The sequence below is a fragment of the Eurosta solidaginis genome, chromosome 1 (genome assembly GCF_040869045.1).
Source record: "Eurosta solidaginis isolate ZX-2024a chromosome 1, ASM4086904v1, whole genome shotgun sequence".
Classification (NCBI taxonomy): Eukaryota; Metazoa; Arthropoda; class Insecta; order Diptera; family Tephritidae; genus Eurosta; species Eurosta solidaginis.
In genome coordinates, this window is record NC_090319.1 from 279,507,603 (window position 1) to 279,531,274 (window position 23,672).

Below are 23,672 nucleotides of genomic sequence, written 5' to 3' on the forward strand. Positions count from 1 at the left end.
TTTGTTTGTACGATATGGGTATCAAATGAAAGGTGTTAATGAGAATTTTAAAAGGGCGTGGGCCTTAGTTCTATAGGTAAGGTGGGCCAGGGGTGACTCTAGAATTTTTGTGTACGATATGGGTATCAAATGAAAGGTGTTAATGAATATTTTAAAAAGGAGTGGGCCTTAGTTCTATATGTGGACGCCTTTTCGAGATATCGCCATAAAGGCGGACCAGGGGTGACTCTCGAATGTGTTTGTACGATACGGGTATCAAATTAAAGGTATTAATGAGGGTTTTAAAAGGGAGTGGCCCTTAGTTGTATATGTGAAGGCGTTTTCGAGATATCGACCAAAATGTGGACCAGGGTGATCCAGAACATCATCTGTCGGGTACCGATAATTTATTTATATATGTAATACCACGAACAGTATTCCTTTCAAGATTCCAAGGGCTTTTGATTTCGCCCTGCAAAACTTTTTCATTTTCTTCTACTTAATATGGTAGGTGTCACACCCATTTTACCAAGTTTTTTTCTAAAGTTATATTTTGCATCAATTGGCCAATACAATTACCATGTTTCAACCCTTTTTTCGTATTTGGTATATAATTATGGCATTTTTTTCATTTTTCGTAATTTTCGATATCGAAAAAGTGGGCGTGGTCATAGTCGGATTTCGGGCATTTTTTACACCAATACAAAGTGAGTTCAGATAAGTACGTGAACTGAGTTTAGTAAAGATATATCGATTTTTGGTCAAGTTATCGTGCTAACGGCCGAGCGGAAGGACAGACGGTCGACTGTGTATAAAAACTGGGCGTGGCTTCAACCGATTTCGCCTTTTTTCACAGAAAACAGTTATCGTCCTAGAATCTAAGCCTCTACCAAATTTCACAGGGATTGGTAAATTTTTGTTCGACTTTTGGCATTAAAAGTATCCTAGAAAAATTAAATGAAAAAGGGCGGAGCCACGCCCATTTTGAAATTTTCTTTTATTTTTGTATTTTGTTGCAACATATCATTACTGGAGTTGAATGTTGACATAATTTACTTATATACTGTAAAGATATTAACTTTTCTTTTAAAATTTGAATTTAAAAAAAATTTTTTTTAGAAAGTGGGCGTGGTCGTTCTCCGATTTTGCTAATTTTTATTAAGCAGACATATAGTAATAAGAGTAACGTTCCTGCCAAATTTCATCATGATATCTTCAACGACTGCCAAATTACAGCTTGCAAAACTTCTAAATTACCTTATTTTAAAAGTGGGCGGTGCCACGCCCATTGTCCAAAATTTTACTAGTTTTCTATTCTGCGTCATAAGTTCAACTCACCTACCAAGTTTCATCGCTTAATCCGTATTTGGTAATGAATTATCGCACTTTTTCGATTTTTCGAAATTTTCGATATCGAAAAAGTGGGCGTGGTTATTGTCCGATATCGTTCATTTTAAATAGCGATCTGAGATGAATGCCCAGGAACCTACATACCAAATTTCATCAAGATACCTCAAAATTTACTCACGTTATCGTGTTAACGGACAGACGGACGGACATGGCTCAATCGAATTTTTTGATATATGGAAGTCTATATCTATCTCGATTCCTTTATACCTGTACAACCAACCGTTATCCAATCAAAGTTAATATACTCTGTGAGCTCTGCTCAACTGAGTATAAAAAAATGTGTCGCGCCACAACCATTTTAAGTTTATCAGTTTAAAAATTATTTCTGTCGAGTTTACTTTGTTTTGTAGCAGAGAAAAAAGTGATTGCCACATAAGCAGATAACCTAATAAGCACGCCAACGTAAATATCACAAATTAATACAATATTAATAATGATTTAAATTTATACATACCCGTTGCTTAACAAGTATCTGTTTTTAGAATTTAGGACTCCCTTAGCAAAAAAAATATTGATTTTGGCCCTCAAAGAGATCCCATCTCGTCACTATCGTTGTCAAATTTCTGGCCTCGAGTGGTTGCTTAAGCCATGAAAAGAAAATTAAGTCACTGAGTGCTAGATAGGAGTGGTGTTCCCCCAGTCCAAAACTCACTTCTCAGCAGCATGGCAACTGCATCTTTGTGAGTTGGCACGTTGCATTGGTGACCCCAAAATCCAGCATGTGACTCCCTTCTTCAAATAGTCTACTATAACTATTCCGTCAGTGTTCCAAAACAAACGAGCGAGGAATAACTTTCACAAAGCAATCAAAAATAAAATATCCAAATAATTATATATGTATAATAATCACGCTCATTTTTCCAAACTTGCAAATTTTTGGTTTATAATTTTAACTAAAAATCTTTGATCTATAAAACTTTGCGGAGATAACATTAGCCTCGATAAGTGGGGGCGCTTTGCCCCACCCGACTTCAATAGTTGAAAATGTAAATTCCTAATATGTCGACCATCAGTGTAAAATTCAAATATTACTTTTCAGCACAACCTAATACATTACACTCGCTTTACCATTCCCGGGCCACACTAAACAAAGTTTCGCCGATTTCAATGCGGTTACATTGCAACTGCCGGTGTTGGAGTCGCTGGCTTTGCAGTTGGCGTTGTTACTGATGCGATTACAACTGTCGGTTGCAGTAGCAACATTCGCTGCCCATATGCAGTTACTGTATTTATAGACATTTGAATTTCTTCAGCTGCAACCCCAAAACCCACCCACTCGAACAATAATGGGTATAATGGAGTTTCACGGCAAAATTGTTGGGCAAGTTGATGAGTGGGTGGTGATAAATGCAATGCTTGAAAACTATACGAATTCAGTTATTATTTGTAGATGAGTATTGGGTGGCTTGGGGGATTTGTTGGCTGGTTGGTTAGTTTATTCGCATGAAATTTTAAATGGGTGTAGACAAAAGCTATCGATACGCTAGCTTTTATGGTCGTACTTATGCCCTGCATGTGCTTCGCCCCTGAATATGTAGTTGTTGCAATTGTAGTTGTTGCTGTGCAAAAATTAATTCAATTTTTTATGTCAAGGATAGCAGATATTTAATTAAATTTAATATTAACAACATTTTAAGTAAAAATTATAACATTTATTTAATTAACTTGAAAATTTTATATTTATCCTATTAGTACTTCTTTCAGGGACTCATTGAGAGAATTTAATTCGTAATTAATAACCAACCAGTTGTCTTATACGGCGTTTGACATTTTTACGGATAATATGGGAATCCAGATATTCGGGTTAGGGATGTTGCGAATTTCGCATTCGCAAGCGCCGTACTGCCGCATTGTAAAGGCAAATGAAAAGGAAAATGGAAACGAGAAAGGGAAATGGAAAGGGTCATAATCAGGGTTTCCATCGTAATGTGTACATAATTTAAATTGTAATTGACCACGAATATGCACAGTGAATTTGATAAACAGGGCTAAATAAAATAATTTAAAAAAAAAATTAAGTTAAACGGTTTTATTGAAAACAATACTTACATTAAGTAATAATAATACTAAAAGCTGGAAAATAATTAGGTAAGTCCTAGGTACTAGTCATCACACTCCCCATCAATCTAGGGTGTTGATGAGACAATTAAATAAAAGCGTTGGGCGCGTGAAATTTCTATTGATACTCATAAGTAAGACCAACTGAACCTTAATCAGGTTATACCACGCCTCACATTTTTAGAAATTTCACGCGTTTAACTTAAATTTTTTTTTTATTATTATTTTTTTTTTTCAAGTTTTTAGCCTTTATTTAATTGCCTATTATTTCTCATTCTATTTAGTTCATTTAGTGACTCATTATTACAAGGACTGTTTCCTGACAATTTGTTACAATCTAAGTCCTCAATACGTAATCCTTCCAAAGACTTTACTCGACTCTGCGCCACGTATGCTTGTCCCTCCTCGAACTCCAAAGTATTTTGATGTCACTTCTACAGGACTGTATGTAATACTTGTTCCAAATATGAGCCAAATCGGACCACAGATACGAGTATTTTTAATATCTCGATCCTTGCCGCACCTAGCGGGATTTTTTTTTCATAGTGATTTTTATACCCAGCGTGCTTTGATTGGAATCAAAATCATCAGTGTTGAAAAAAAAAATTTGATTGAGCCATGTCCGTCCGTCTGTCCGTTAACACGATAACTTGAGTAAATATTGAGATATCTTCACCAAATTTGGTACACGAGCTTATTTGGACCCAAAATAGATTGGTATTGAAAAAGAGCGAAATAGGTTGATAACCACGCCCACTTTTTATATATAAAACATTTTGGAAAACATAAGAAACCTGATTATTTAGTAAATAATACACCTAGAATGTTGAAATTTGACCTGTGGACTGATATTGACTCTTGATAAAAATTTGAAAAAAAAATTTAAAATGGCCGTCGCACCGACCACTTGTGATAAAATCAATTTTACAAATATTATTAATCAAAAATCGGTAAACTTATCGTAACAAACTTCGGCAGAGAGGTTGCCCTTACTATAAGGAATGCTTTGAAGAAAAATTAACGAAATCGGTTAAGGCAACTTAGATACAAAACAAATTTAAAAGGGTCGTATACTAGAACAATTAGCTATAACTTAGCAAAAAGTAGTTTTGAATCAATGATATTTTACTTATCAAGTTTTATTGTAAGAGGAAATGGGGAGACATTTTTTTAAACGGGCGGTGCCACGTGTTATGTAGAAAAGTAATTTATCTGAAATGAAATGTACAATTGAAGCTCACGCTGAGTATATAATATTCGGTTACACCCGAACTTACGACACCTTTACTTGTTATTTCTGTATGTTATATGTGTGAGCCAAATCGGACCACTTAAATCTTTAGTGAGTAGAAGATCAATGCTTTCATTGACATTTTTATATGATGTCATCAATGGGACGGTTGACTCGCCCTATCTTTTAGAACGTATACGGTTCAATGTACCATCGCGAACCCTTCGATGTCACGATTTTTTCTGGTTAGATAGATTTAGAACGACTTATGCTTCCAACTCTCCAATTGCTAGGGCAATGAGGGAGTTTAATTTGCTGTATTCTATAGATATTGATTTTGCATTAAATAAATTTAGGTTTAAACTGCTATTGAATGAAATTATTTGAATATTTTATATTTATTAGTTAAGATATATTAGTAAATAGTCTGTAAGGAGGTTCTGATTGTCCTAGACTATAATATGAATAAATAAATAAATAAATAAATAAATAAATAAATAAATAAATAAATAAATAAATACGATTTTTTAACATCTCGATCCTTGCGCCACCTGGCGGCGTTTTTTTTCATAGGTCGCTCTCTATTCATGTATGTTTTATGTGTTCCAAATATGAGCCTAAATAAGATTTTTTTTAATATCTCGATATCTGCGCCACCTAGCGGCAATTTTTTTCATAGGCCGCTCTCTATTCATGTATGTATTATGTGTTCCAAATATGAGCCAAATCGGGCCACAAATAAGATTTTTTGAATATCTCGATCCTTGCGTCACCTAGCGGCGATTTCTTTCTTATGTCGCTTTCTATTCCTGTATGTATTATGTGTTCCAAATATGAGCCAAATCGGACCGCAAATACGATTTCGATCCATGCGCCACCTATCGTTGGTTCTGAACTATATTCCAAGTTTGAAGCTTGTAGCTTATCGGGAGTTTACTTAATTTTTATTACAAAATTCGTGCCGATCGGCAGGCCTGTCCAGTCAAGCTAAATAAAACCGTTTAAAAAAGGGAAAAAATACTTAGGCGGAACTTCCTTCAAACATAGTGAACTTCAAGTGAACTCCATCACCTGAAGTCTAAATAAAAAATCCTTGTGAGTTTTTCCACTTCTCCCTTTCCTCTTATTCTGAACAATGTTCAAAAAGGGAAACCCGGCTTGGCCGCCAGAAAATTGCGGAAGCATGTAACTCCGGCCGATTTGCGTTATCGCGAGTCTTCTTCTTATGGTCCTCTGTTGATGGTGTTGTTGCACCAATTCATTACTCATATCAGTCAATACAATATGAAATGCAAGACTGTGCATTGTTTATATTATATTTCTAAATTTTAAACAAATTCGCTATAATAATTGAACTTTAAAATATCTAAACAAAAAAGGAAATGCGCAACAAAATTTCAATTGGCAAAACAGCTACATTGAAAATTTGAAATTCCTATTCCCCAATTTAGTTTTAACTTACTTAGGCGATATGGTCGACTACAGTTTCCCGTATAGTACTATCCAGTGAAAGTTAGTAGAACCTCTCTGCTTAGATTAATGAGTTTGGCTGATACTCTTGTTTGTGAGAGTAAAAACAACTTAGCCTGTCTTGTCTTGGGCATTAAATCCAGGGTGGTTTAAACTGCTTTGTTTCCAAGTTAGGTTAGGTTAAGAGGGCGTGCCTCGGTACGTGCAGGGTGGCGGCACATTCTGTTAACCCCATTACTTTCTTGGCAGTTTGGGAAGGCGGACGTCTCACTTCTTCTTGGGTTCATCAGGGTTCCTTAACGAACCACTTGCTTTCCCTGATGAACCCAAGAAGAAGCGAAACGTCCGCCTTCCCAAACTCTGCCAAGCTGTCGAAGAACCGTGAGCCCAGAAATCTGAGCGTTCTTCTTTTTAGCACCGGACATCGGTAGAGAAAGTGGTAGAACTGTTGTTGTTGTTCGCCCCATCCAACAGGTGCGACTCCTCTTCCTCCTCATCCTAATAGCTTCTGCAGAGGGAGCTTGTTGGTATTCGCCATCGTCAGAGCATTGGTGCGATAGTACAATGGCCTGTGATGACACCCGTAAGTACCCTCACCGCGGATTTGTTCAGTTTGAGAAGGAAGCTGGTGCTTTTCCTATCCAAACATGGCCATAAGGACCTTGAGACTTCGCAGTCAACCCTTTTGGTCGATTCTCCCTAGGAGATAACTCAGCGGTGGTCGGACGGAGCTGTTTACTTCACTTTTGTCCAAATCAGAACCTTTCCTAGCCATCTCAACTGCGAGTTCCTTCCCTTTAATACCGCTGTCCCCAGGGACCCAGCAAAGAGAAACATTGAGATGACTTATAGAAGCGAGCGAGGCTCTACACCTCCGCACGATATCCAATTTTATCATGTTGGACTCTAACGCCTTTAAGGCGGCTTGGTTACCAACAAAGATAGTTACGTCGGTGTCGGCCCCATAGCGGGTTAGGGGATTAGATTATACCTGCGGTAGGTATGCCTGTCATAAGAGGCGCCTAAAATACCAAATAGATTCAAGGGGTTGTGTAGCGCAACCCTTTTAGGTTGCCAGAGCAAAATATAGCTTCTCCAAACCCAATTGTCAACGTGGCGAATCCTGTTACATTAAGTGCCGAGTCTCTGGCGACCCCGAACTACTCATGGATCTAGGGGGTGGGAGGGCGGTATGGCCTAGGAGGTTGCATGTGGTCATAACAATTGGTTCCCGAGATGGTCGGGTTTGGTACCGGAACGTACCGGATCTGCATCCGGCGAACGACCATCAACATCGGTGTCGGAGACCATACTACATTGTTGTTGTTGTAGCGATAAGGTTGCTCCCCGAAGGCTTTGGAGAGTGTTATCGATGTGATAGATAGATAGAGATTTTCCGGATCCGGTACGCTCCAGTTGTTGTTGTTGTTGGTGTTGCGATAAGGTTGCTCCCCGAAGGCTTTGGGGAGTGTTATCGATGTGATGGTCCTTTGTCGGATACAAAACCGGTACGCTCCGGTACCATAGCACCATTAAGGTGCTAGCCCGACCATCTCGGGAACGATTTATGTGGCCACATTAAACCTTCAGGTCATTCCCTCCCTCCCTACCCCCAAGTTACATGAGGAGCTTGGGGTCGCCAGAGCCTCGTCTGTTAGTGAAAGGGGATTCGCCGCTCGTAGGTGAGGTTGACAATTGGGTTTTAAGAAGCTATATATTGAGCTGCCAACCTCAAAAGGTATTTTAGTCGCCTCTTACAACAGGCATACCTACCCCGAAAATATTCTAACCCTCATACTATATTGAAGCAGATTTGCTGCTCTGTCTATAGCATAGACATCGGCCTGGAGTACTCTGCATGCATCAGGAAGTCGGAATGATTGGCTTAACTGTAGATGTGTTGAGTACATCCCAGGTCCGGTTCCCTTTTCAATTTCCGAGTCGTCGGTGTAGATTGTAATGCCACTGCCATTATCTAGGCCTTTTTCTCATTCCTCCCTTGAAGCATATCGTATTTTCTGAACCTGGAAGTCCAAAACCGTTGTGATGTTTTTTGGATGTTAGGTCGGCTATTATTCCGTTTCCCAGTTAGTTATGATTTCCCTAGTGTGTGCCTTTGTGAATCCAGAAGGCCTCCAGGTAGTATCTGTATAAAAATAAAATGTCTGTTGCAGCCTTGGTTGGGTGATAGCGTGCGCCTCCTACCGTACCAAAGGTCCTGGGTTTAAGTCCCGGGCAAAGCAAAATCAAAAATTTAGAAAAAGAATTTGTCAATTAGAATACAGTGGGGTTCCCTCGTTAGTGGTTTGGCAAACACTCCAACTGTATTTCTGCCATTAAAAAAGCTTCTGAGTGAAAATTCATCTGCCTTGCAGGTGGCGTTCGGGGTCGGCTTAAAACATGTGGGTTTCGTTGTTGTTGTTGTTGTTGTAGCAATGCTCGCCCCACCTAATAGCCGCGCCCGATCACAAATTGTCATCAATATCCTCTAACGAGAGTCCAAGGAAACCTACCGTTTCAACAGGGGTGGACCATAAGGAAAGGGGTGTTAGAGGCGTTGGTTCCACATTAAAATTGAAGAGATGGTTGGTGTCATGTGGGGACACATTGCAAGCGGGGCATACATTTTGTATGTCGGGGTTGATTCTGGATAGGTAAGAGTTTAACCTGTTACAGTATCCAGAACGAAGTTGAGCAGGAGTGACACGCGTTTCCCTGGGGAGTATGCGTTCCTCTTCCGCAAGTTTTGGATAATTTTCGTTAAGTACTGGATTCACCGGGCAATTCCCGCATAAAGGTCCGACGCCTGGTTATGGAGTTCACCAAGGACCTGCTTGTGTTTTTTCACTTCTTACGGCTGGGTTCTCAGGTGCCATATTTCCTCAAATGCTTACGGATTCAAGGGGTTGTGTAGCGCAATATATAGCTTCTCCAACCCAATTGTCAACCTCACCTTCGAGCGGCGAATCCCGTTTCACTAACAGACGAGGCTCTGGCGACCCCAAGCTCCTCATGGAACTTGGGGGTGGGGAGGGAGGGATGGCCTGAAGGTTTAATGTGGCCATATAAAGCCTTCGGGGAGTAACTAATCGCTACAACAACAACAACAACAACTCCTTAAGCCCCTAGGCGGTGCTGGTTCATCAATCAGATGTCTGTTGGGATGCCCAGGTTTCTGGGTATTCAACAGGAACTGTTTGGTCAGCATCTCATTTCTCTCCCTGATGGGGAGTATTCTCGCCTCATTATGCAGATGGTGTTCTGGGGACATAAGAAGACAGCCCGTGGCGATTCTGAGAGCAGTATTTTGGCAGGCCTGTAGTTTCTTCCAGTGGGTGATTTTTAGGCTTGGCGACCATATGGGTGACGCGTAGCACGTAATCGGCTGGCTAATTGCTTTGTATGTAGTCATGAGCGTTTCTTTATCTTTTCCCCAAGTACTGCCAGCGAGGGATTTGAGGATTTTGTTACGGCTCTGAATTCTCGGAACAATTGCGGCTGCGTGCTCACCAAAATGTAGATCCTGATCAAACGTCACACCCAAGATTTTGGGGTGTAGGACAGTCGGTAGCGTAGTGCCACCGACGTGGATGTTCAAAATGGTCGACATTTGGGGCGTCCATGTTGTAAATAAGGTCGCGGAAGATTTAGTCGGTGATAATGCCAGGTTTCGCGAGGCGAAAAAACTGGAGAGATCAGGGAGGTAGCCGTTTATTTTATTGCATAGCGCATCGAACTTTGGGCCTGGGCCTGTGGCCATTATTGTGTAGTCATCGGCGTAGGAAACAATTGTGACTCCTTCCGGTGGTGAAGGTAGCTTAGATATGTAGAAATTAAACAAAAGTGGGGATAAGACACCACCCTGTGGCACCCCTTGTTTAATTCTCCTTGGTTTTGATGTTTCGTTTCTAAATTGCACCGATGCCTGCCGACCAACCAGATAATTTGCGGTCCACCTTTTAAGACATGGGGGAAGGGTAGACCCTTCCAGGGCCTGCAGTAACGAGCCATGGTTGACCGTATCAAAAGCTTTTGATAGGTCTAGCGCTACGAGTACTGTTCTATGGTGGGGGTATTGATTTAAACCGCAATTTATCTGGGTGCTAATGGCATTTAGCGCGGTGGTAGTGCTATGGAGTTTTCTGAAGCCATGCTGATGAGGGGCTAGCTGCAAATTTGCTTGGAAATAAGGGAGCAAAATGGCTTCAAGCGTCTTTGCCACTGGTGATAGGAGAGATATCGGACGATACGACTCACCTATGTTAGCTGGTTTCCCAGGCTTTAGTAGCGGGACCACCTTGGCCATTTTCCATTTCTCGGGTATGACAAAGGTGGAAAGAGACAGATTGAAGACATGCGCTAAGTATTTGAAACCCTCTTTCCCTAGGCTTTTAAGCATCGGCATGGCTATGCCGTCTGGGCCCACTGCTTTGGATGGTTTAGCACGACCAATGGCGTCCTCAACCTCTTTAGCGGTGATGGTGATTGGTGACGCGCTGAATTTGTGTTTATGTGCGTGTCTCTTGGCTCTCCGTCTATCTTTGTCGACCGTAGGATGCATTATATATTGTCGGCAGAAAGCGCTCGCGCATTTTTTCGCGTCCGACAGCACTTTGTCGCCGAAGGCGATGGAAACTTTGTCTTTGTGCTAGTCGGATTCGATAGGGACTTTACGGTGGACCAAAGTTTACCCACACCGGTAGAGAGGTTACAACCTCTTAGGTGCTCCTCCCATTTCGCCCGCTTGTGTACATCCACAAGCAATCTGATGCGTTGGTTTATATCCCTTATTTCGGGGTCGCCTGGATCAAGCTGTCTTATAAGGTCACGTTCTCTCGCTAAGTTTGCGGCCTCCGCCGGGAAGTGGGGCCGGATTTCGGGAATTCTCCCGGCGGGAATGAAATGTGCCGAGGCGGCTTTAATGACCTTACGGAAGGCACGCTCCCCTTGGCGGGCATCAGTCGGGATAGGGAGGGCAGCTAGGCGGCTGTCTTTAAAGGATTTATATTCTTCCCACTTTCCTTTTTTGAAGTTTATGAAAGTGCGTTTTTCAGTGATGATGAAGTCGGCGGTACGCTCAAGCAAAATAAGTATGGGCAGGTGGTCGGATGCCAATGTTACCATCGGCTGCCAGTTGACGCAGTTTACGAGTTCTGCGCTCACGATTGAGATATCTGCCGAGCTGTGACAGCTTCCTACCATACGTGTGGGGGCGTCTCCGTTTATTGTGCAGAACGTCGTTTCTTCTATTTGATCCGCCAACATCTCACCCCTACTGTCCGCCCGCAAGTTTGAATGCCATAGATCATGATGGGCATTGAAATCGCCTAAGATAATGCGATTGTTGCCAGTGAGTAAGGCCCTGATATTAGGGCGGTATCCACTGGGGCAACAGGTGGCAGGAGGGATGTAGATGTTGATGATTTCTAGGTTTGCATCGCCTGACCGGACAGATAGGCCTTGACGTTCTAAGACATTGTCCCTGCGGTCGATGCCAGGATCAAATATATAATATTGCACAGAGTGGTGTATGATAAACGCGAGACCGCCTCCATTTCCGCTCTCGCGGTCTTTCCTGTGGACGTTATACCCAGAGCAGGTCTGCAATGCAGATCTTGCTGTGAGTTTAGTCTCTTGAATCGCAGCAATGCGGATGTTGTGCCGCTTCATGAAATAGACTATCTCCGTAATCTTCCCAGTTAGTCCATTACAGTTTAGCTGCAGAATTCTGAAGTGCATAAGGGGAGACGTCGCCACTCTGGGGGGTAAGTGACGGGTGACTACGCCTGGGTTGTGGAAGGCCAGGACGCAATTGCTGTTGTGGCCCTGGGACTGGGCGTCCTTGGGAAAGCATTGGGGTACCCGGATGATTTGGGTTTGCGACCTGACAACATGGCGCGATGAAACCCGTCGGGGGGTTGCCGTCGCGGAGACCAGAACATCTAGGAAAGTGGCACCACCCAAGGCAGGAGCTGCATTGGGCGGATGTCGCAAACCTATATATTCTGTGCTGGCAGACGGGCGCTTAGGCGTAGACTAAGGGACGCCCTTGGGCGTGAACAGCAAGGAGCCACAAAATATTTATAAAAGTTACGTGGACGTCGGGTTTTGGAATCAAGCCCGAACAACCTGTCCGATGCACGAGACACACTGAACAGAGTATGACCGTCCTAAAAAGATTCTTTTCCGGCAGATGCAGCAAAACCATTTCTCAGGACCGGGTCAGGAGACGGACCCGGATTGGATTCGACGCCTTCCCGGAGTAAGAGAATATGGAGCAGTCCTGCTGCAAGGAGCTGCTGGGAGGATGACAATTTGTGGGAGGGACGAAACAAATTAAATGGGGTCACACTGAAATGAAAGTCCTTGGTCGGGAAAAATCCCGAGTCGCTCCGGTACATAGAACCGACTGCCTTGGGAAGCGCTTGGGTTTCGTCCTACCAATCTGTTGAAAAATTTAGAAGGAGCATGACGCAAATAGGAAGAGAAGTTCTGCCTGGATTTCATTTAAGGTAAATCGTGCCAAGTATTTTTTTATCCCCGATGCACGGGCACCCATCCTAAAAATACCTTTTTTTGGCTCGCAGATCATTTATGACTTCATTACATTCATCCACTAGCTTAGAGTAGTTGTGTAAGAGTGCAAGGCGTCTGGTTGTTTGACATAATGAGGATACTCTTCGAGAAGCCTCTCCCCATAGACATTATTTACCGCAAACGTTTATTGCATAGAATTTTGTCTGAAAAATGTTGGGGTAAAGATTTCTTGAAATTCGGTGATCGGCTACCAACAAATTTTGATCCATCCGTGAACCAAACCTCTGAGTCGGGGTCAGTATTTGGTATCTCTGTTTCTCAAATGAATTTATTTACTTATTAGTCTAAAATCAACCACAATACTTCGTGAGATTCTGAGCATAGGGGACATTGCATCACGTACTACATACATCCAACCACAGCGCGATTGCAGAAGATCAATTTAATTTTTGAGAAGAAAAAACTAAAAGTACCATTCAAAAGTTGTTAATATATTAAGTTTTCTATATTTTCCCTATAGTTGTCTATAACCTACTGCAAAGTCATTTAATCGACTGTAATTTTTTATCTGGTCTACAAAGAAATTGAAGTTATTTAGTCCGAACCCTGCTTAGCCAGTGTGTTTGAGTTCAATCGGTTAGCATCTTTTAGTTTCCCGGTAACACACATTAGCCAAAAACGACAAAATATGTATTTACGTATGTATAAGACAACTTTTTTTTAAATAATCTATCAATCATATCACTTTTGTATACTCACAATCATCGCCGACTGGTCCAGCTGAACATTGTGCAGGTGGATCTCTGCCCAGATCTTGTAGTTCCTGCAAATCACAGACAACATTAATACAATTATAAACTAAATATATATTGACATGTAAATTTCAATGCATTTTATTGGACATTTTGGTGTGAAATGAGCATCTTTGGTTCTAAGCTAAATTTTAGGTTTTTGAATTTGTATAATTCATGCAACTATTTGCATCAAATGAATTGGGCAGTGTGTGGATCAAAAACAAAAATACTTCCAAAATATATTAGATATGGAGTCTCTTGCACACAAGTAACAGAGCGTGAAGTGAGAGCACTAAAGCCAACGCAATTTCGCAATCGAGCCAACACGTACATAATAATAATAGTATATTTATGCGTGTGTATGCATGCAAATAAAGAGCAAAGAAGAAAAGTATAAAACGAAAAAGTTCGTTGGCCTTTTCCATATTTCTGGCAGAGCGCATATGATGGCAACGAAAACGCCGACAACTGGCAGCAAATGGTGAGTTTTTTTCGACATCATATAAACGCACAAGTTAAAGCGTTGAAAAATTTAGATATGAAATATAATCACACAAATAAAAATTTTTATTATTTATTAACATATTAACTAAATTAACATGTAGCGATAAGGACACTCCCCGAAGGCCTTGGGGAGTGTTATCGATGTTGATGGTCCTTTGCCGGAGGCAGATCCGGTACGTGAGGTTGACATTTGAGTTTCGAGAAGCTATATATTGCGCTGGCAATCTGCAAGGGTTGCGCTACACAACCCCTTGATTCTGGTATTTTAGTCGCCTCTTACGACAGGCATATCTACCGCAGGTATATTCTGACGCCCTAACCCGCTGTGGGGTCCTTTGTTCTCTAATCATCCTCCTTACGATTTTGTAACTTCGTCTCGTTCTTGTGTAATCTTGTCAATGTAACAAAGATGATCAAGATATGAAAAGAAAATGTTAATTCACAATTTGATTTACAAAACATAATATTAAATTTGATCACAAGTTGGACAACATTTGAGGCAGGCATTTCGATTCCATTATCTTCCGACAAAAAATATGACATTACCAATTCGAGGATTAGTGAAATTAACATGTTAAAAATGTGATTTTAGACTTTTGAACGTATTTAAGATGCGAAGTAATGTTTGAGAGTTAAGGATGAAGTTAGTGCTGAAACGCAGCTTATATTGAGCTTTTAAAAAAATTCGTCTGAATAATAGCATCTTCCAGGAGATCTAGAAAGATTATCGATAATTTTACCATTATTGAACTAATTAAAACAAAAAATCCATTGATCCATTGATTTCGCACCTCTATGGTCTGGACTGTCTCTGTTTGTCTCTGTTTAGGGTCACTCGTGTTAAAATAAAGCGTGTCGAATATAAAAATCAAATAAAACAATATTAGTAGAGATCATTTAATAATTAAATTTAATTAATTTGAATTTCAATTTTGCCCTCTCTATGCAAGAGAGAAGGCGTGATTCCCCAAAGCAATACCTGACAACAACACCATAGATATTTCCGATGTGATGAAAACACACCATCATGTCAAGACACCGCCAACAGCAGGGTAAGACCAGAAGATACAGAGCAGCAAGTGTATCGCATAAAAATATACATATACGAGTACATACAACCAACTAAGTGCTATGTAGCAACAACAGCATTGACAAGCCTACGACGACAAGGCAAATATGCTTTGACAAAATTAAGAAAAACAAAAGTCAGCCTAAGTTTGTATTAAAAATAAATACGTACATAGGCGAATATACAAATATAAATTGGCAAAACCGAAAATTGACAAGCAAGATATCTTTTGAATATAGACAATTTTAGCGCCTAAGCACCAACAAGAGCAATTAAAAGCAATGAAAATAATTTTTATGAAATTGATGAGCAAGTCACTCACTATGAAATGAGAAAGTAAGAAATGGAATAGATTGGGATGTATGAATTTTTGAAGCGCTCGTGCAATGTAACAGCTGTTGTATAGAAATTTGTTTTGTTTTTTCCCTTTTATCATTGTGCAAAGTAACAGCTGTTGTATAGAAATTTGTTTTGTTTTTTTCCTTTTATCATTTTATTTTATAGAGCTCGCACGACCTTAAGTCTTGGCTAGGAAAACAAAGATTTTTGTTTTAAAATATAAAAAAAACAGTCGCTTCTTTATACCAAAATCTTATATGGTTTTGCATGAGTCATTTGCAGTTTAAATAGCAGCTCCAATCGGTTGTTGCTTGTTTGGTGATAACGGCAAAACTAAAGAAATAATTCGGTGATGATGACTGCGACGCTTATAAGCCAGTGACGCTTTGTATTTTCACATTTCTGCTTTGTTTTTCACATTTTAAAGTGCGCTTCATCTGCCACAAACATTTATAAAACCCCTGCATGACTCGTTTTTCATATAAAAAAAAAAATAAATGTAAGGCGCGATAACCTCCGAAGAGATCTAAGGCCGAGCTTCTCTGCCAATTTGCGTCGTGCTCCTCTTGATTTTTCCCTACAAATTGGCCGGACGGGACCTACATGTTTTATGCCGACTCCGAACGGCATCTGCAAGGCAGATGAGTTTTCACTGAGAGCTTTTCATGGCAGAAATACAATCGGAGCGCTTGCCAGACACTGCCGAGGGGCGACCCCGCTTAGAAAAATTTTCTTCTAATTGAAAAATCTTATTTCTAAAATTTTGATGTTGCTTTGCCCGGGAGTTGAACCCACGGCATACGGTGTGATAGGCGGAGCACGCTACCATCACACCACGGTGGCCGCGTTTTTCATATAGATGCGTTTAATCTTATGCATTATGAGTAGACTGCACCTATTTTTATAAAGAACGGCAGATTGAGCGACACTAGCTCCATCTGACATGAAAAAGTAGCCAACTTCCAAGTTTTGCCACAAGTAAAGCATAAGAAGAAGAAATTGTCATTCGCTTGGGCTAAGGGTGCTGGGACACTTTGCAAGTAAAAAAATTATTTTTCCCACTCGTTGGTAACTTTTCTAACATTTATTTAACAGATGCATAGGAAAGGAAATATGTTAGAAAGTATATTTCTTGTATATTGAGAATGTTTATAACAGGCATTCTCAAAATTTTGTATGTGTGGCCAAGGTGAAATAAACTTCAATTGCCAAGTCTGAAGTTCCTTCATATTTACAAACGCAACATCCTGCGTGATTGTGGCGATGTTACTGGAATGCATAAGATTGCGTCGAACGATCTATATGAAAAACTTCATTGTGTCTCGGCCAAACAATAATAATAATTCAGTAGACAATATGAAGTAAATATACCAGTAAAAGCTAGGAAAGTAAGTAGGGTATGATACATAAATGACAGTGTTGGCCAGTACAACAGCAGCGCAAAATCCACTCGTAATAACATGAGAATATGAGAATAGAGAAAATGTACGTACACTTAATCCTAAAATCCTTGAAACATATTTTTATACTCAGCGTGATTTGCACACGGGGTGTATTAACTTTGATTGGATAACGGTTGGTTGTACAGGTATAAAGGAATCGAGATAGATATAAACTTCCATATATCAAAATCATCAGTATCGAAAAAAAATTTGATTGAGCCATGTCCGTATTTGTATTTGTATTTATTAGGCAATTCATCCCAGCACAACAATTTGACAAAAATTATTTTACAGTGCTAGTCGGTAAAAGGCATAAAATAGGAACAATCCAATCTTGAAACTTAAAGCTAATGACTATGGCTAAGAAAAGGTTACAACAAATAATATATTTAATAAATAGTAAATAGATAAATAAAGGAATGATAGAGTACATTTGCTTAGAAGGAATCAGTATTTTAATTGTCTAGGTTATTACAGAAACTTGTTAATTCTTTATTGAAGAGCAGAGCATTGCTTATAAGCCTAAGTCTAGAAGGGAGCGAGTTCCAAAGACGTATGGAATTAATGAAGAACTGGCGATCAGATATTAGCATACGATGTCTGAAGTGGGTAAGGAGAACAGATCTAGACGACTGGAGAAAATTTAGCCTCCGATACAGATAGTCAGGTTCCTTCATATATATTAATTTATGTAGCGTAGTGAGCGTTTTAAGTTTAATAAGGTTATCGAAAGAAATGTTTAGCAACCTGTAAGCATGTTGAGAGACGTGGTCAAGTCTTTTCAACCCATAGACGTATCTAGCAATGTTGTTATACACAACATTAAGTTTCCTTTTACATACATAGTCACAATTGGAGTAAACCTCACAACCATAAAGGAGCGTAGGTATTAAGTACGCTTTTGCTATTAGTAGACGAATATGTAACGGAGTAAAATATTGTGTAAGCCAGAGTGTACGAAGCATCCCATACACTTTTCCCACTGTGCGGAAGAAAACTATACCTAGATTTTTTGCCGTGTCAACGTATTCTATAATAGTGTTGTCTAAAATTAAATTTTCCATTCCACTTTTATCTAGTGACCTTCTATGAATGACTATACATTTCGACTTCTTAGGGTTAAGACATAAGCCGTTCATAGAAGCCCACGTACCAATTTGACACAAATCGTAATTTAAGTTATTAATACATGAACTGGTACGATCACTAGGACAGCACATATACAATTGTACGTCGTCAGCATAAATGTGAATATTACAATACTTGAGAACACCAGGCAAATCGTTTATATACAAAACCAATAACAGGGGACCAAGGATTGAGCCTTGTGGGACTCCTCTTAAAACACTGACGAAGTCAGACTTTCTGCTACCAACACTTACTGCCTGAGTTCGGTCGGCCAAATACGATCTGATTAGGGCTGTTGCACAGTTGGAGAAATTAAATAGGTTGTCCAGCTTCTTGCAGAGAACGGTGTGGTCGACCGAGTCAAACGCTTTTGAATGGTCGAGAAGAGTCAGGAAAGCAGTAAAATTTTTGTCAACTTGTTCTCGAATATCCTCTATCACCGATAGGAGCGCCGTTTTACAGCTACGATTTGACCTGAATCCAGACTGGGAATCTGTGAGGTTATTATTCTGCACATAAGTATTTATCTGGCGGGGCAAAATTCGTTCGACGACCTTGGAAAGGAAAGGCAGAATAGCTATAGGCCTATACTCCTTGTTTTGCTTGGGGATTGGGATTACCTTAGCAACTTTCCAACATTTGGGAAATACACAGGACGTCAGCACAGAGTTAACCAATTAGGTTAAGTGAGGAAGGATTTTAGGAAGAATTATTTTTAAAAATTTCGGACATATATCATCGAACCCCATAGCATTAGACTTTACTGAAAGAATGGCTTGAACGACATCACAATCATCGACACTAGCAAACTCAAGAGGACCAAAATCAACATTAGCGCGAATACAATAATTATCAGCACATATATTGTCAGTTGAGATTGGCAGATTTACAAAATTTATATTTATCTCATTAATGTCTACATCAGGGAGGACAGAAATATCACATTTGGATTTTCCGATACCAATATGTTTAATCGACTTCCAGGTTTCCTTCGAACTCAAAGCAGCACTAAACTTGTTATTATAAAATTTCTGCTTAGCTGATCTAATGGCTTTGTTTGCAGCGATCCTAGCTGTTTTGAAGCAGTTGTGAGCCTCCAGGGTTTTGTATCTTTTCCATCGTGAGTAAGCAAGGTTACGCTGGTGAATCAAGTGTTTTAGATTGGCACTAAACCAAGGGGTATTATTGTGTGTAGCAGCTTTGAGTTTCACTGGCACATAGTTGTCGAAAAGCCTAATGATATGGTTCTGTAGGAATGATGCCTGATCATCGACCGATGTCAGTGTACGAATCAAGCTCCACTCAACCGACTCCACCGCTGCATTAAGGGAACTGTAATCTATGCTTCCAAAATCACGATATGTAAAGGAACATTGTATGTGTGACGTTTGGAAGTTGTAACTAAGAAATATTAGATCGTGTTTTGAAAAGCAAGATGCCGACAATTGATCGTAGTGGAGCAATTTCAGGGGATCATTCACAAAAAATAAATCCAGCAAAGAAGAATTTGAGTCAGTAAAGTGTGTAGGTGAAGTTAAATTTGTGGGAAAAAGTCCAAGAGACTCCATACTTAGCTTTAGAGTTGAGTCGACGAGAAGGTTGGAGTTGAAATCCCCAGCGATGATTATATTATCATAGCTTATAAGTAGAGGCTCGAGAAATTCAATAAAGCCAGAGAAGTCAACTCCACGATTAGGTCTGTATGCACAGCCGATAAGAAGCCTTTCATTATTTACAGAGAACACGTCTACGAACACATATTCGACAAGATCACTTGGACTGGCACTGCAGCAAAGTTTACAGCTAACACCATAACTTGAGTAAATTTTGAGGTATATTGATGAGATTTGGTATGTAGGTCCCTGGGCACTCATCTCAGATCGCTATTTAAAATGAACGATATCGGACTATAACCACGCCCACTTTTTTGATATCGAAAATTTCGAAAAACCGAAAAATGCGATAATTCATTTCCAAAGACGGATAAAGCGATGGAACTTGGTAGGTGGGCTGACCTTATGACGCACAATAGAAAATTAATAAAATTTTGGACAATGGGCTTGGCACCGCCCACTTTTAAAAGAAGGTAATTTGAAAGTTTTGCAAGCTTTAATTTGTCAGTCGTTGAAGATTTCATGATGAAATTTGGCGCGAACGTTACTCCTATTACTATATGTGTGCTAAATAAAAATTAGCAAACTCGGATGGAGAACACGCCCACTTTAAAAAAGGGTGGGGACTTTCAGAAAGAGGTCACGTCAAACGCATAGTAAGTATTTACAATGAAGGTATGCATACCCTCATACCCTCCCCCAGCGGGTTAGGGGATCAGAATATACCCGCGGTAGGTATGCCTGTCGTAAGAGGCGACTAAAATACCAGATTCAAGGGACTATGTAGCGTAACCCTTTAGGTTGCCAGCGCAATATATAGCTTCTCCAAACCCAATTGCCAACGCTTCCCAAGGCAGTCGGTTCTATGTACCGGAGCGACTCGGGATTTTTCCCGACCAAGGACTGCCATTTCAGTGTAACCCCATTTAATTTGTTTCGTCCCTCCCACAAATTGTCATCCTCCCAGCAGCTCCTTGCAGCAGGACTGCTCCATATTCTCTTGCTCCGGGAAGGTATCGAATCCAATCCGGGTCCGTCTCCTGACCCCGGTCCTGAGAAATGGTTTTGCTGCATCTGCCGGAAAAGAATCTTTTTAGGACGGTCATACTCTGTGCAGTGTGTCTCGTGTAAGGGATGGTTGCATCGGACAGGTTGTTCTGGGCTTGATCCCAAAACCCGACGTCCACGTAACTTTTATAAATCTTTTGTGGCTCCTTGCTGTTCACGCCCAAGGGCGCCCCGTAGTCTACGTCTGAGCGCCCCCCCCCCCCCCCATTACCTTCCAGCACTTACCCCCAGAGTGGCGACGTCTCCCCTCATGCACTTCATAATTCTGCAGTTAAACTGTAATGGACTAACTGGGAAGATTACGGAGATAGTCAATTTCATGAAGCGGCACAACATCCGCATTGCTGCGATTCAAGAGACTAAACTCACAGCACGATCTGCATTGCAGACCTGCTCTGGGTATAATGTCCACAGAAAAGATCGCGAGAGCGGAAATGGAGGCGGCCTCGCGTTTATAATACACCACTCTGTGCAATATCACATATTTGATCCTGGCATCGACCGCAGGGACAACGTCTTAGAACGTCAAGGCCTATCTGTCCGGTCAGGCGATGCAAACCTAGAAATCATCAACATCTACATCCCCCCTGCCACCTGTTGCCCGGTTGATACCGCCCTAATATCAGAGCCTTACTCACTGGAAACAATCGCATTATTTTAGGCGACTTCAATGCCCATCATGATCTATGGCATTCAAATTTGCGGGCGGACAGTAGGGGCGAGATGTTGGCGGATCAAATAGAAGAAACGACGTTCTGCACAATAAACGGAGACGCCCCCACACGTATGGTAGGAAGCTGTGACAGTTCGCCAGATATCTCAATCGTGAGCGCAGAACTCGTAAACTGCGTCAACTGGCAGCCGATGGTATCTTTGGCATCCGACCACCTACCTATACTTGTTTCGCTCCAGCGTACCGCCGACTTCATCGTCACCGAAAAACGCACTTTCATAAACTTTAAAAAAGGAAAGTGGGAAGAATATAAATCCTTTACAGACCTCTTTGCTGCCCTCCCTATCCCGACTGATGCCCGCCAAGGGGAGCGTGCCTTCCGCAAGGTCATTGAATCCGCCTCGGCACGTTTCATTCCCGAGAATTCCCGAAATCCGGCCCCACTTCCCGGCGGAGGCCGCAAACTTAGCGAGAGAACGTGACCTTATAAGGCAGCTTGATCCAGGCGACCCCCAAATAAGGGATATAAACCAACGCATCAGATTGCTTGTGGATGAACACAAGCGGGCGAAATGGGAGGAGCACCTAAGAGGTTGTAACCTCTCTACCGGTGTGGGTAAACTTTGGTCCACCGTAAAGTCCCTATCGAATCCGACTAAGCACAAAGACAAAGTTTCCATCGCCTATGGCGACAAAGTGCTGTCGGATGCGAAAAAATGCGCGAGCGCTTTCTGCCGACAATATATAATGCATTCTACGGTCGACAAAGTTAGACGGAGGGCCTACAGACACGCACATAAACACAAATTCAGCGCGTCACCAATCACCATCACCGCTAAAGAGGTTGAGGACGCCATTGGTCGCGCTAAACCATCCAAAGCAGTGGGCCCAGACGGCATAGCCATGCCGATGCTTAAAAGCCTAGGGAAAGAGGGTTTCAAATATTTAGCGCAGGTCTTCAACCTGTCTCTTTCCACCTTTGCCATCCCCGAGAAATGGAGAATGGCCAAGGTGGTCCCGCTACTAAAGCCTGGTAAACCAGCTAACATAGGAGAGTCGTATCGTCCGATATCTCTCCTACCGCCAGTAGCAAAGACGCTCGAAGCCATTTTGCTCCCTTATTTCCAAGCAAATTTGCAACTAGCCTCCCATCAGCATGGCTTCAGAAAACTCCATAGCACTACCTCTGCGCTAAATGCCATTAGCACCCAGATAAATTGCGGTTTAAATCAAAACCCCCACCATAGAACAGTACTCGTAGCGCTAGGCCTATCAAAAGCTTTTGATACGGTCAACCATGGCTCGTTACTGCAAGACCTGGAAGGGTCTACCCTTCCCCCATGTCTTAAAAGGTGGACCGCAAATTATCTGGGTGGTCGGCAGGCATCGGTGCTATTTAGAAACGAAACATCAAAGCCAAGGAGAATTAAACAAGGGGTGCCACAGGGTGGTGTCCTATCCCCACTTTTGTTTAATTTCTACATATCTAAGCTACCTTCACCACCGGAAGGAGTCACAATCGTTTCCTACGCCGATGACTGCACAGTAATGGCCACAGGCCCAGGCCCACAGATCGATGAGCTATGCAATAAAATAAACGGCTACCTCCCTGATCTCTCCAGTTTTTTCGCCTCGCGAAACCTGGCATTATCACCGACTAAATCTTCCGCGACCTTATTTACAACATGGACGTCCCAAATGTCGACCATTTTGAACATCCACGTCGATGGCTCTACGCTACCGACTGTCCTACACCCCAAAATCTTGGGTGTGACGTTTGATCAGGATCTACATTTTGGTGAGCACGCAGCCGCAATTGTACCGAGAATTCAGAGCCGTAACAAAATCCTCAAATCCCTTGCTGGCAGTACTTGGGGAAAAGATAAAGAAACGCTCATGACTACATACAAAGCAATTAGCCAGCCGATTACGTGCTACGCGTCACCCATATGGTCGCCAAGCCTAAAAATTACCCACTGGAAGAAGCTACAGGCCTGCCAAAATACTGCTCTCAGAATTGCCACGGGCTGTCTTCTTATGTCCCCAGAACACCATCTACATAATGAGGCGAGAATACTCCCCATCAGGGAAAGAAACGAGATGCTGACCAAACAGTTCCTGTTGAATACCCAGAAACCTGGGCATCCCAACAGACATCTGATTGACGAGCCAGCACCGCCTAGAGGCTTAAGGAGTCATCTCCGTAAGCATTTTGAGGAAATACGGCATCTGAGAACACAGCCGTATGAAGCGAAAAAACACAAGCAGGTCCTTGGTGAACTCCTCAAACAGGCGTCGGACCTTTATGCCGGGAATTGCCCGGTGAACCCAGTACTCAAAGTAAAGTATCCAAAACT

At 41.4% G+C, this 23,672-nt stretch overlaps 1 protein-coding gene across 1 annotated transcript in view; it reads right to left on the reverse strand.

Moving 5' to 3' along the window:
• eff (ubiquitin-conjugating enzyme E2 eff) overlaps window positions 1-23,672 on the reverse strand; it is a 45,805-nt gene that overhangs the window by 17,570 nt on the left and 4,563 nt on the right. Inside the window, exon 2 of the mRNA XM_067760919.1 lies at window positions 13,445-13,508. Within this exon, the coding sequence (XP_067617020.1) occupies window positions 13,445-13,508 (64 nt within the window). The remainder of the gene's footprint in view (window positions 1-13,444; window positions 13,509-23,672) is intronic.